The sequence below is a fragment of the Varroa jacobsoni genome, unplaced genomic scaffold (genome assembly GCF_002532875.2).
Source record: "Varroa jacobsoni isolate VJ856 unplaced genomic scaffold, vjacob_1.0 scaffold_1428, whole genome shotgun sequence".
Lineage (NCBI taxonomy): Eukaryota > Metazoa > Arthropoda > Arachnida > Mesostigmata > Varroidae > Varroa > Varroa jacobsoni.
Window position 1 is genome coordinate 403,690 of NW_019214330.1, and position 14,704 is coordinate 418,393.

Sequence of the window (14,704 nt, forward strand, 5' to 3'; positions counted from 1 at the left end):
ACGTTTTACTATTAAATTCTACATGGTTCGATGTTCCGCGGCCGGAAAGGGGGAAGACAAAAATTTATCAAATTGGGCGATATGCGTTACAATTAGAATGATTAATATAAGTAAACGATTAGTCATATTTCGCAGGCTTGTACGTTATCAATGGCATTGTAGACCGAAACATGATAAAATTACAGCACATTACCTGGTTATCTAAGCTTTAAAGCAAATTTCGTATTCCATGCAATTAATTAAAGCATTTTCCCCTAATATTTACATAAGTTCAGCTTTTTGCGTTTTTGCTATATTCACCTACCACATCTGCGTATTAGACAAACTATGTGGTATGTCTAACAATGCCCGGGTATAAACTGTACAATGCGTGTATCGAGACGAAACGAATAAAGCTATTTAACATATTTCTTGTTGCTCTCGTTTACCTTCATTCTGTTGTCCTGTCAAACATCTTACAGTCCCCAATGTCCAATAATGCGAGCGCTATGGCGGCCGGTACAGGTAACGGCAACTTCCGAATAGTTCAGCAGCAGCCTCACTCCCTGCCCACAAGGGTTCTGCACCAGGTGGCATTGAATGGTGGAAGCAATTCCATTTATGACGCGTATTATAATCTCGTCGAGTTGAATAAATTGAGTCAGGCAGACCAAACGATGACTCAGACGACAGACGGCCTTCAGGGCTATTACAACGGCCTTGCCAGTGGATTACAGAGTCCAGGATCTGCGGGGATTCCCGAAATTATTCTTACGGGTAAGCCAGTCTAACTTGCAATGCACTTGCAAAGAAAGCGAGTTCTAAATGGCTATACCGAGTTAACACTCAGCTCCAATAGTAATGGTCTCAGTAGGATGTTTGTGGCGAACTTGATTAATTATTCAAGTGCATCACAAACTGTGTCGTTCAGACATAAGGCACCTAGTAGTAAATACAATACTATACGATACGATACGATATATAGATACATATAGAATTTCCTTCATCATTATATGTATATAGATATATGCATTGTGTATTTACAATTATTGTTTATTCTTGTATAATATATACTTAACTTCATATAATATTTGTATTGATAGTTATTAATGGGGTTTTATGCTTTTGCATCTGCCTGCCTGTCTGCGCGTGCTTGTTTCATACGAACTTTATGTTGCAGAACCAGGGGCTTTGTTAGATGAGTGTAGTAATAACTCTTTGAAGGTGTTGTCGTCCTCGGTTGGCAGCGGAGGTCAGTACTTCACTCCTTCCCCCTCACCAACTGGATCTCCTTTGCCTTTATCTCCGCATCATGAAATGCATTCATCCCTTAGCAGCGGCCAGGGTGGAGGTGTGCCCCCTGGTGGTGGTATTCTACAGCCGGTTGACGTGCCCATGCCAAATTCGAACATCAACGATACTATGCTCGGCTTTGATGACCTTTTCCCGGGCGATCAATATGACTTAGAAAATCTTCAGCTACTACCTGAGCAGGAGGCCGCGATCATGGCAGCTGTAGGGGGTGCCCACGGCTTCACGGCGTCCTAGGGAAGCCTGAACGAAAAGCCCAAACTAAGTCATATCACTGTCGTCACTAAACAACGGCAGTAACGACAACACGAACGTGGGTACCAGAAACATCAACATCAAAGTTCAATCACTATGACTTGTACGCTTTGTACACAGGAGAAAATGCCTAGGAAAGACAGAAAAAGGTAAATCGTGGAAGGTTATATTAGTTAGGAAGAGCAGTAGACAAATGATTTCGATGTCAACGACGGCAGATGGACAAGAACGAAAAACATATAAGACTGTCTGTTGGACAGGAACAAGTGGTAAGGGCAACTACAGAATTAACGGAAACAGCTGTTGTCGTGAACTGCTCAACAATCACGGAATCGTATTGTTAAAGAGAAAGAAGGAAACAAATTGCGGGCCTAGAATGGTAGAATATGGGTGGCTCTCATTTGTGCGGAATGACGTTATGTGCTAGTGTTTGATTATCAGTAAGAGGATATGGAAAACGAAAACGGTAATAGACTATTTTAAAGCAAGCAAACGTATAAAATTGTGGGACTTCGACCCGTAATCTACTGATCGCATTTTGGTCTGTGCTAGAGCTGTACGAAGGGTAGTGCAGATGTACAGGTGTTTATCCTGTAAATCCTAATCGCGACAGGGGTCCTTCGTGGACAATTAACAACGCATGAAAATATTCTCAGCTGCGGAACGGATGTTGACGCCTGGAATGTGGTAGCAACAACTAGGTCGAAGCAAACTAACCTTTTCCGCTGCGATTAACAAGAGATTCCTTACCTATTTTTGCTAGCTCACGAGCTACTGCTAGCTAATATTCAGTTAACGTCCAAGTCATAGATAAAGCTTTAATGGGGCGCAACCAGACGGACCAGTGAAATGGAGGCGATTATCGCTAAAATATCGAATGCAGACATTGAGCTAATTACTCAGATGAATGTGAGTGAATGAAAAAGAAGGTAAACTGAAGCTAGGCGAGAGTCTCAAGTACTTCTAAAAGCAACGTTGATAAAACCTTGGTAGCTCCTTGTCTTTAAGTGTACAGAACAAACACTAGAGTCGTCACCAAAAAAACCGGAGAAAAGATTGTCTTCACAGTATAAAATCTTACTAAACTGGAGCCGTCGGGGGCCTCGTTTGGATCGCTGTGCTCCGTTGTACATGCGCAAATCCGTGCATAAAGTATCCATCTTGTAATTTACGTGACTTTCATACACTATCGCGGTTTACGCTGAGATTAATCTCTCGTTAGGACGCTTAAAAAATCAATCTCAACGTGCTAGTTAGCATATGATTTGCAACAGTAATAGCAATCAAAGTATTTGCCTATCCTGTATCTGTTTGCGAGCTGATTACTCATCTTTTCTTGTAAGGAAACCACGACGCACGCACGTATCTCCAAAGCTCATCAATTGGATATTTCCTTATATTAACAAGATTGCGCTACGGAAGAAGGAAAGATTGAATGCATTATGGAACAGAAACAGCTTTCGCTGTATCTCATGACTGTCATATTGAAACAGGAGCGAACGTACTTAAAACCATAGGCACGAGTAACGATGGGGTTCGATTCGATGAAGCGGTAAATCGCCGTAAGTCCAGAATGAATATTTTTACGTATCTTAAATAATTGGCATATCGTATTCGGTCTCAATATATGCTTGTGTATAGATGTTTGCTGATGATTTACCGTCTGAACTGCTCTGCTGCCGCGTTCCAAGCGTCAGACAATCAGGCTCGAATAAACATTGATCCACAGAATATTACATTAATAGAGGTACGCAATATATATATATTACTTCTTCTCATGCTTAGACGATATTTCAGGTCCTGCAGCTCGTCATGGATACAATATATTCTTTTTTAGATTTAATAACCTTTGCTTACGAGTCCGTGTTCCCTAAGAAAAGTAGTTTAGTGCTAATGATAATGATATATATCCTCAGTCGGTTGTACGTGCTGAAAGACCGGCAGTGGTAATGCTAACGATTGTGCTGACTATAGAATTCACCAAAACAACAGAAATTACCCAATCGATGAATAAAAAAATTAACAATGATAGTCTGTAACGATCGCGATCTTCACAGCAGGAACCACTCCAACTACAAACACACGTGAAAACACACAAAAAAGAAAATATTCGGCTACCTTTTTTGAGATGGAGTGCGAGATATCTGCCAGTTTTTTAGGGGAAAAGTAGAGTGAGGGACAAGTGACGCAAAGCCAATGTCTAAGCGATGACCGGTGAAAAATATCTATCGACAATATTAATGAAGAATATTTTCAAACCGTTGTAATACAATGATTAAACAAGGAAATGCTATATTACACTGGTATGTACTCAGCCTTAATTTGATGATAATAAGAAAATTTTCGTTTTAAAACCAAAGAGATGATGTCTAATATTGAGTTACACTTTGTCAGATACGTGTATTGGATTGCGAAAACAAGGTGCATTTACTGTAAAATTTAGTTGTTTTTCGGCCGGCTTTTATTTATTCGAAAAGATAGCTAATATGAAATTGCTGCACCTTCGGCGTTAAACTTAAAGCATGAGAGTTCACGTTTGAAAAAATGTTTCAAGTTCTCGCCTTTGTTGGTGTTCTGCTGTGTCGTAGTATATCGAATTGGACTGCTGCTGCTGCTAAAGAGGAGCGTTTCGCATCGCGCAGCTTCAAGGCGAACGACTAGACACAAAAACGCTTAAAATCGTGATACTGCTGAGCCAATGAAAATAAATAATACAACATGTTCATAGTAATGAAGCCGCTTGTTGCTGACTCGGTAACGGGAATTGTTATCTCCTCTTTCTCTACACTCTATTTATAATGCAAGGACGATGTAACAATAACGATGATAACGTAGTAAAATATAGGAGATATGATAAACATACCTATTAGATAAAATAACGATACGTTTCATCATTTTTGATAGAATCCGAATTTTCGCCACAGTAATCCGGACAAAACCTACCAATCCTACTCCTTGATGAAACATTTTCACTTCGCCTACTTATTATCGATTATCAAAATGAAAATATTAATAGATCATCACCCGATCAACGTATCACTGTTGCAATGTGCAACTATCAAAAAAAAAACAATGCAGCAACGCATATATCAATCACGACCTTGTGAGTTCTACTCGTGCCTGATCTGCGCATCTCTACGACTCGATCCATATAGAATATCGGTAAAATTGGATCGATGCATAAGTATTGTCCGTTTTCCTTTACAACTTTCTTATCTTCTGTATTTTTATTTACCGGCGGTCAATGGCTATGGGCCGTTAAAACGGAATAAGCAAAATAGAAAAACAGCCATCAACCTAATATTTGTACATAATGTATCCATGCTCACGTCTGTTACCGCACTCACCGCATTTGATAGCAACAACGGTAACAACGACAATCTAACGAGTAGTAACGGTATAACAATGTTTCTTGAAAATACGACAAAAAATGCTGATGATGAAAAATGGCCACGGCAAACACACAACCTTGCAAGGGGGTGAACATGATTCGGACGATGTGCTATCCGAGTGTGATAAACAATCATTGCTTTACTGTAATAATAGATCCTGTGTTATCTTTTGTTGCTGAAGATCGCCAACAATTCGTTGGAATTAAAATTAACTTAAAACTATATTAGTCACCTAGTTGCGCCACCTAGCATTGAATGCTTGCCCCCTTCCAAAGTGTTTCGCTTGCCTCTGGGTATCACATTTACTTGAATCATCACCACATCGCATGAACGTATATCGCCGACATACTGAACGTAAAAATGATAGAGATCATGTTGCGGAGCTAAATATAATGATGATAGATTGACGGTAACCAATACTAGTAACTGATGATGTCGTCGCGCTGTTCAAGGGGATCGTGCGAGGCTGATAACGCGCCATGTGGAAAAAGCTGCATGCAATGTATTGGGCAGGACTTGTTAAGGTCAAGGAACAAAGCTATAGTAATATAAGCAGAAGACATGTGAAGTCAAATTAAATGATAACGATCATGTAAACATGAGCTTTCTCCTGTGCAATGATAGTCTATATTTCTACCGGATACATATTATCATATGTTGTCAATAGATATGGAGTATATATATACACACAGATATATATGTCTATAAGAAAGACATCAAGGTGATGATTGATTACCGATGGTTATTCATTTGACATTGATCGATCATATTATGGCCGTGACTAACACGACAGCACTTGCTTATTATTGCATCTTGTACGAAAACCCAGTGCTCTTCCGATCTTACGATGACAATAACAGCAAATTTTCTCTCCCTCCCTCCTTTTATATATATATATATATACACGCCCATATAAATAGATCATCCGTTATACATCTATAGAGAAGCATAGTGAAGCAACTTAATTAGAAAACTGTTCAATGATAACTGTAATGATCCATATAGTGAAAGAGTTTGATATTTTGCCTCCGGTCACGGCAATCGTCCTCTGTATCAACGTGTGATTCTTTGTGGTCCTTTTTTGGTTCACTTGTTTAAAACTCATGATGCTGAAGAATGTAAGGCGGAAGCGAAAAGATAATCGCTCTATTACAATGATGTCGTGTATATGCCAGTCTGATATATATATATATATATATAAGAGACGGTGCGCTGGTGCGCCGCAGACAGTGGTAAATAGTTCTTCATCAAACTAATTGCTGAGCAACGTACATATTAACATACGATTATTATATGACACAGCAGAAATCATGCGATATATATATATATATATAAATCTAAGTTAATTCGACTTCATTGTATTCTACCATTAAGTAAAAAAACACTAATGTATTGTTTCCTAGTGAACTACCTTTATCATTACTATAGTTTTTATTGAATTGCAACTCCAATGAAAAAGAAAGCCAAGGCTCTTGCCACTGTTCTACTGTTGTTATTAATGACATGTAGATAGCATCGGATAAGATGTTATCAAAATGCCGATAAAAACTATTATCAGGCACCTGATAATGATGATGTTCATGTTGAGGCTATGTGTATCTGATTGAATACAGAGATCGAATGTAAATGTTCATTTGAAGTTCAGTTCAATTGCCGCTGTCTAATGTGTGGGACATCTATCAGATGGCACTAGATTCTCGTCTCTAGTGCACTTCGGTAGATGTGACTCGTAGAGTGTTGTGCAATGGAAACTTGTCGCAAAACGTGCACGACCCTGTTATATGTCCAACATTGTATTGTCCGCCTGCTGGCGCTTGTTTTCGTCATATGGCCGATCAATTGATCTGTTACCGGAATAAGATGCAAGTTATACGGGCGGTATTCCAGGTCATTCCCGTTTACCCTGTTCGAGGTCCGCTCGCGTACGGCAGTGGAATCCTTAGTAATTGCGGCCATTTTCCGCTCCCGTAATGGCTCTAATGGAGGCTTCCGATGGCACCTTACACACACACAAGTAAGTATTCAATGCGACAGGGCTCGACTCTGCCATATACTTAAGCATTGGGAATAGCGTAGACTAGCACTTGTAACCAGCTGTTAAAGTTACAGTTCTTTGTTTTGAGTTAATTACAGCTCGAATTCTAACACCCCAGCAAACTGCCGAACCCCATAGATAAAGGTCCAATTGAGGTGTATTCATTGTTAGCTGTATGGTAAAGGTTGAATTCGTATCGCAAAATAATGGTAAGATTCAGGCAAGGTTCTCTGAAGGTCTATGGGTAATCCATTAATGTAAAATCTGACATGTAAAATGCCCAACAGGAAGACAAAAAAAAAAGAAGAAAGCGTCGAGAATATTAAGTAATCATGGACAGCACCAATAAAACACAGCCTGCTTTCGAGGGCAGCGAGAAAGCAAGCAAGGTGCACAAACAAACGCTTATATTTAAAATTTCGGTTATTCGATACAGCTTCAACGTGGGTAGGTCTAAAGTCATATGACAAAAACATTAGAAAAAGGCTTTTACAATCACCTATAACTAACACAAAAAGCTGTACAGCAAAAAACGAAAATGGTTACGATCTTGCAGCAATTCTAAAAATGCTGGCATTTTTCCGGTAGTGGCGCCATCAATACCGTTATTCACTGTGGCTTATTGCAACAAACAGATTTTGTATTTTGGCCGACATTGTAAAAAAATTCATTATGCTAACCTAGTTCGGATGAGATATATGGAATTTATACCTAGTCCCAAATATTTTCCACATTTAAGATTAGACTGAGCTGCACTAAGGTTGTTTCCCGCTCACATTACCCTGCATCGCTACTAGGCCCCACTGTTTAAGAAACACGACTGTAATGATTAGGGCTTTCGGTGCAAGTTTAACAAACTATTATACCATTGAATTATTATGTTAGTCGCAGCGACAATAAAATAAAAACCTCGATAAGAATCATTGTTTTTAGAAATTTTTAGAATAATACTAATAGTAATAGCGCTGATTGTTACTACCCGAAACGATGTTTGACTCTTTATTACGATTACTTGGTTCTTATTATTATATATTGGAGTTCTTTATTGCAGTTAATTAGAATTTCATGTTTAGCGTTATTAACACGATACTGTTTTTACCGCGTTGTTGGTATTGCCTTTTGATTGCTATACGTACCTATTCATCATGGTGGACACACCATCTTGTTATACAACATAAGATGAAGCTGGAGAATTAGCGATTAATTAATATCGCAATATAAAACGAGAGGGTTATTATAGCTATATTATATTATTAAAATGAACGCTACTAAATGGTCATCATGAGAACAGTGAAATAATAAAAACAATAATACAGAGAAGAAAAATATAAACACCGGTGAAAAAACTAGTAACGCTAGAAAATCTTGCTAAACTTGATGCCACTAACATGCTTGTATTATGTAACTGTTGATTAAAATTTTTACTTTTACCAGTACCGAATCAAGGCTATTTTTTGCTGCGCTATTCCCAGACTAGTTAAAAAAATGAAACCGATCTAAAGTAGCTCACACAGCCCATTCGTTGCAATTTCGGTGATCAGAAACAGAGCACGTACTCGTACCAGCAACAAAAATATAACTGAAAAAAACAGAATATACGCATTTACTAATAGTAACGGCATATGGACTTCTCTTTAGCCTTGACGGCTACAGAAACACTTAGACCTTCTTGAATAAGGCAAATTTACAACAAGCATATCAGCATTAAAAAAAAACAGCCTAGTGAAGAGAATAATAGACCTCTAGGTGGTGATGTTGTAAACATGCGCTACACAAATCATCTCCAAACCAATTTTATTAAAACACTGCCTAGATCGCAAAGCTGAAGGCGGTGAACTAACGGAAAAGACCGAACATATTGCGTTCTTGTGTGAACAAAATTAAAAGAACAACCAGTCGATGACCGTATTAGAGCCAAGGACCATGCCTTCCTTGTTGGTGGGTAGAAAAAACGCAGCCTAATATGAACTGATAGGTGATGATGTTGACAATGATAATGCTGTAGATAATAGGAGGAAGACCATAACGGGAAAGCAGAGTGTCGGGCGCACGTTATCTGTGCAAGTGAGGGAGATTAATTAGGAAAAAAAGCTGAATAGATAAGTGAATATCGAAAAGAGAGGCATTAGGAAAAAGATCGATAGATGACAACAGAAATCTGTTGATATTAATTGAATTATAATTATGAATTATAATTACTATTAGATAAAAGAAAAACGTATGCCTGTTGTTTGTGACTGACCATTGAAATGCTTAATTGATTGATTAACTACTGCAAGAACATTGAGACGTGAATAATAATAGAGACAAGTCGTTCGAGGCGTTAGTTAATGGAGGACAAAAATGATCCTTTAAGATGAGTGTGTCGGTTATGGATTGTTACTCCCTTTTGAGTCGCTGTCACCAACCGCTAATTATAAGCAAATACATACACTCAGATGGAAACATATATAAGAATATAGTTATATATATATATATAAGACATGACAATTATACATATTATGGTTAATAAAGTGATGGTAAACGCTATATATATATTAAACGTACGATATTGAAGAAGATCATAATGATTACGACAAGTTGCTATTGTAAATACATTGTTTACTCTGTACATACTAAATACAAGATATATATGTAGTGTTTTATCGACAACAACAACAAAAATGAGTCTATATAAACATATTTCTCTGTTACGGCATAAATCTCTGTTAATACTGCGTCTTTATTTTTTAAAGTATTACTGAGAATTAATTAAGTAGTATAGATTATGCAAGCAAATTTATAATGTGATATTAGATGGTTTTGGATTGTTAGATGGTAAATTATGGGGATATTTCAAAAGGTACGCCGGGTTAAACTGGTGCGGAGATCCTTTTTTAATCAAGAAACACCAAGCGATCAAGTTCTTCTGAATAATTTGAGACCACGCAAAGAAATCTTTGAAGATTTTAATGTGGACACTACAATAAACATTCTCTTGATATTTTTTTTAGTTTGCCTCAGCCTTTCAAGAAAATCGGATCAATTTCGTACGTGGTGCAGATGCTCCTCATCGTTTTCCATCCTTTCCGTTCCTAATATTCTGACACTGGAAATTATTTTCACTTTGTCCCAAAGCTTCCAGTTTATATTACTATTTTGAGCAATATTCTCCGATTTTAGTGATAGAAGCCGGAGCCAGATGGGGATTAACAAAAGAACTTCGTTGCGAGGAACGTTTCAGCTGATACATCATATCATATCATCATCATATTTCTTAGGCAGATGGGAATCATTAAAGGTTATTCCGTTATTTGTAAAATTATCTTTAAATTGGAAAAATCAATGACCACAAACTACATCTATTTTGCAAAACAAACTTACACATCATTAATTAGTTTATTTAAATTTCAATATATACAAGATCAATCGTCAGCAGAATAGCGTTTAATCGCCTTAATAAATATGATCTTCGTACGGTTCAAGTAGATAGATCCATATTTATTTGAGAAAGTCTATTGTTATTCGTTTCTTTCAAAAATAGTGCTGGTCAACTATATTAGAAATCAACTCAAAAGGCAGCCTGCAATTGATCAACAACTGTCAAGTAAACTTTCCATCGATGTCGGTACCCAAGTACGGCCATTGAACACGAAAATTACGCTTCGATCGAGGTAGAGCTGTCGGTCAGTCCCTAACTGATACACCTGTTTTCCATCTTGTTTCCGACTTGCTATAGGCATGAATAAGACACCTTTTTCCTGCGCACGACGTTCCAGCATTTCCTTAAACGTAAAGTTAAGATTATGTCCTGTTGGAATCGGTGCAGCGAATCTGTCTCGGGCCTGTTGCTGGACCGACGGAGGTTGAGGGTAGAATTCAGGAGGTCGAATTGCCTGGATCGGCTGACCTGACACGGCGCGATTCATCAAATCGAGCGCGAGACGAAACTGCTCACGTACTCGATTATCGGATAAAACGCGGTCGGGAAAAGCGGCTTTCCAGCCGGAGAACCACGTTGCCATTTCGTCATAGTTCGAAGACGTTTGCAACCACTGAAATAGAACCTGATGAAACTGCGGAAAGAAGTATTTGTCCAAGACGGCGATCAGGGCGGCCACTGGTGCGATATCACCCCACGCCGTAAACCATTGCCATGGCTCAAATTCCTGATTGCGCGGGTCAATGACAAAACTTTGCAGAACGGCACCTAGCTGAAAATAAAATTCAAGTAAAAGCAAAAAAATCGTTTTTGTTAAAAATTGAAAGGAAAAAAGAAAGTATAGGCATGTGAGAGAAAAGCGCAAGGACATAAGAAGCGAGGTTGCATATTTTCATGGATTTACCTATAAAATTTGAGTAATTTTATTTTTATTAATCATAAAATTGATATCATTAATACACCAATTGTTGACGAGGTCAAAAAATATCACTGAGATTCATGTCTTGAAAATGCCGTCTTTGATTAGCTTCTATTCAAGAATAGCTCGAATGTGAGTGATTCATAACAGAGAACTACAGAGTTATAGTATATCGTAAAGAACATACCTTTGGTATAATATTAGTAGCAATAAATGCTTCAAGAGAGCCTTTCGGCATCACTCCAACCCACGGCTCAAGGATAAGTTTAGCAGATGAGTCGCTCGGATGCCAATTCGTTAGAGCGTAACTAAGCTTCATTCGAATAGGTTGGTAGACGGGCTCCAGCGAGTCTGACATTAATGGCAACCAAGGATGGATCCATGAGTGAATCGGTACCGTATCTAACAACGGATTCCACTGCTCTACTTCCTGCTGTATACGTGGCAATATGATTTGCTCTAAAAGGTGACTCATTACGCCGGCAGGAACGATCGGCTTCCAAATTTCCAACAAGTTCACTAAAGGATCAGGGTTTCGCGCCGACCACCGGAAGATCCATTGCCGAACAGGAGGACACCATACCTCCCACATGAGGTTGTAGAAATAATCCGGTGCGTTGCGAGGCCTGTGAGACCGTTCTAAGATGTTTTTCCATTGCCGAAACACCTCAACGCCATGATTAGGCCTTTCAAGAGGCTGCCATGCCGATAAAAAGTCTTTCATTAAGGGGAAGATGACTAATGGTGCTAGATCAAACAGTTCAAACTGATTGAACTCACCCTCAAACTCCTCGACTAGCCTTCTGAAAATCATGCATACTTCTCCAACGCTAAGGGCACGCACAGCATTAGATCCGCAGCCATCCTCCAGCTCGCGTAGGGCTTCGTGCAATTTTTTCAGGGTATCTCGGACACTTTGACCCTCATCCTGTTCTTGGATTAGTCGTTCTTGTTCAAAGCGTAGATTCGTGATGCGATTTTTTTCGCATTCTATTCGACTCGTATTGCGCTTTATGTCGTTCTCGCAAGTTTCTATGAGTATATCAAGGTTGTCTTCAAGTTCTGGGAGGCTGAAATTGCCCTGGGGCCCTTTTGTGGTAGATTCTTCGTCTGGTCGATGTTGGGCGAGCTGATGATAACCAGAGAGAACTCTCTGTTCCGGTCCCGTCATGTCTATAACTTTCACCTTTGGCCCGGTCTGCCGATCGACAAAAGTTGCGCCTTCTTTTTGAACTTCTTCTAGAGATTTGTATACGTATTTTACCTTTTTCTCGCCGCGTCGCCACTGTTTTGCTTCACGTTTTTGTTTTAGCTCAAGTTCATCAACATTGGCAGTTACTGTATCAGCGATCTTATGGGCAGGTTTTTCAGGCCCGTAAGCTCCTATGGCACCTTTGCCCTTGCGAAGTGTTGCCTCGACCGGTGCCGATATTCCTTGAAGTTCCTTTCCTAAACCTCTTCCTGGCTGATATCCCATTTTAAGTAGAAGTTTGGCCCCGATGCCCTTCGTATGCTTTTCCCAAGTGCCAATTGTAGAGCCTAGCGCACTTCGTTCGCCTGCGAATATTCCTGACGGGCCAGCCATGCTGCGAACCTTCTTTGTCGGTATTCTAATCTCGATTTCTTCTCTGGTGTCATTTTCGGTCGCTTTTTCTTCAGTATTGGAGCTTCCGGCGGTTCCTCCGGATACAAATGAAATGTTCGCGTGCGCAGCACCTCGCGGTGCTCCCCGGAACGCCGGTCTCTCGTCTTCGTCGTCGTCACTATTTCGGTGGTCAGCCCATACTCCGTAGATTTGATCTTCTCTTGACTGCTTGTATCGTACCCGATTCGGGTTAAATTCATTTTCCAGATCCCATTCAGTTATGCCAAATTCCTCTACTTCGACGTCCGTCATCGTGATTGCCGTTCAGGCACGAAAACGCAATCGAACAGGAACTTCTTTCTTGACAGCGACACACAGCACTCTTCGAACGATAACAATTTGGCGTTAAGAAAACACAAACAACATGTGGAAGAATCACACAAAGGAACAACCTGTAAGGTCACATATATTTTTTTATTAGGAATTCAGTTTGTCACTAAGGAACCATTCTGAAAATCTCATAAGTAACTTCTCGCAACTCGTCAGATGGTTGCTTTGGCGTTCCTGCATTGCGTTTTTTGAAAACAACATACTTTCATGGTGTTGACATCTTGACTCTCGCCCGACTCTTGAGGGTGAGGGAATTCTTAAAAGTACTAACTTCGAGCAGACGACTGCCCGCCACTAGAAATATCTGTTATTAGGCTTCTAAAACAGGTACATTTAGGCTATTTTTGCGAAACAAATGCAAGTGACAACAATAACGATAGCTTAAATTAGGTATAAAATCAGTTTATTCTTTACCAGAGCTTTCGCATGCCTATGCTCGACTGCTTCAGCAAAGATCAGTTTACCATTTTCATGTTCGGCGCCAATATCTATTAGAGCTTTTCCAAAGTACAAAATATGCCTAAAGGTCTTTCGATAGACTTAAAGTCGCGTAATATTCTCCGCTGTTTTAAGCATATATAGTGTTCTCATCCTAAAGATCTATGCTAGATGAACAACCGATCTTTCAAAACGTTGCAACTGTTTCGTTTAGCATAGGCGTTACGAAGAGGTTTGGACTAAACAAATGGCGAAAATCTTCGTCTATTAGAAGGGCAGCAGGATCCGAGTATTGTCTCAGTGGCATCTTGTCTACTGAGACGGAAAGAAAACCGGGAGTGTATTTAGCTTTATGTGTATTGATTTAATTGTGTGTTCAGCTCAATATTCCCAGGATTACCCATAAATCATGGCGCTCTTAGCCGAGCGCACAGCAATCGAATTGGCTGGAAAGATTCGAATGATAGCAACCTGCAGTACCTGCCGAAACCTACTGCAAGAGTCCTATGTGGTTACATCGTGCTCTCATTACTTCTGCGCCGATTGCGCTCGAAAGCACAAGGTGAGTTTAAAATAAGTTGAAAGAAGAAGTGTTTGCGAAGAGCTACAAACACGGAAACAAATGTCGTTGAAAACAACATGTGCTAAATATGTTTTTTGCCTGAATTTAACTTGGATTCTGATTAACTTGGAGCAGAAACGTAAATAAATTCTTTTAATCACTTTAACAAATTAGGCAATTTTTTTTCCAAAGTATGACGCGTTTGCAGTTGTCTTAATGTCAACCTATAGTTTTACGCGCTGAATATAACAAGACGATATTAAAATTCAATAAATTTAGTTTGTCAGTTATACGACTACAGTCGTTAGCCTCTGGATCCTTGGAAATGATTGCATCATTTTTAGGTACATTCATTATAACAGTTAAGCCAATGAATTGCTTTTGACTATAGAATATAAATGCCCGGCGTTTATACAT

At 39.2% G+C, this 14,704-nt stretch overlaps 3 protein-coding genes across 9 annotated transcripts in view; 2 read left to right on the plus strand and 1 right to left on the minus strand.

Annotated features, from left to right (window-relative positions):
- The window catches only part of LOC111269980 (uncharacterized), a 63,115-nt gene extending 52,329 nt beyond the window's left edge, over positions 1-10,786 (plus strand). For 2 of the 5 annotated variants that reach the window (XM_086972323.1, XM_086972322.1), the window contains 2 exons: positions 462-756; positions 1,160-4,618. In XM_086972323.1, the coding sequence (XP_086828449.1) occupies positions 462-756; positions 1,160-1,527 (663 nt within the window). In that variant the 3' untranslated portion in view covers positions 1,528-4,618. Of the gene's footprint in view, positions 1-461; positions 757-1,159; positions 4,619-6,824; positions 6,952-7,070; positions 9,685-10,690 lie in introns of those variants that run through there. The other 3 variants (XR_015314774.1, XR_015314773.1, XR_015314772.1) reach the window with 3 other exon arrangements.
- sip1 (septin interacting protein 1) lies at positions 10,313-13,488 on the minus strand. Its single transcript, XM_022849939.2, has 2 exons — positions 11,500-13,488; positions 10,313-11,165 (listed from the first exon to the last, which is right to left on the minus strand). The coding sequence occupies exons 1-2, from the start codon at positions 13,207-13,209 to the stop codon at positions 10,545-10,547; spliced, it is 2,331 nt and encodes a 776-aa protein (XP_022705674.1). The 5' UTR covers positions 13,210-13,488; the 3' UTR covers positions 10,313-10,544.
- Positions 13,489-13,560: 72 nt separating this feature from the next.
- LOC111269982 (uncharacterized) overlaps positions 13,561-14,704 on the plus strand; it is a 7,251-nt gene continuing 6,107 nt past the window's right edge. Inside the window, exons 1-2 of one of the 3 annotated variants that reach the window (XM_022849946.2) lie at positions 13,561-13,614; positions 14,106-14,287. In XM_022849946.2, coding sequence (XP_022705681.1) covers positions 14,135-14,287 — 153 coding nt within the window. In that variant the 5' untranslated portion in view covers positions 13,561-13,614; positions 14,106-14,134. Of the gene's footprint in view, positions 13,615-13,797; positions 14,288-14,704 lie in introns of those variants that run through there. The other 2 variants (XM_086972324.1, XM_022849948.2) reach the window with 2 other exon arrangements.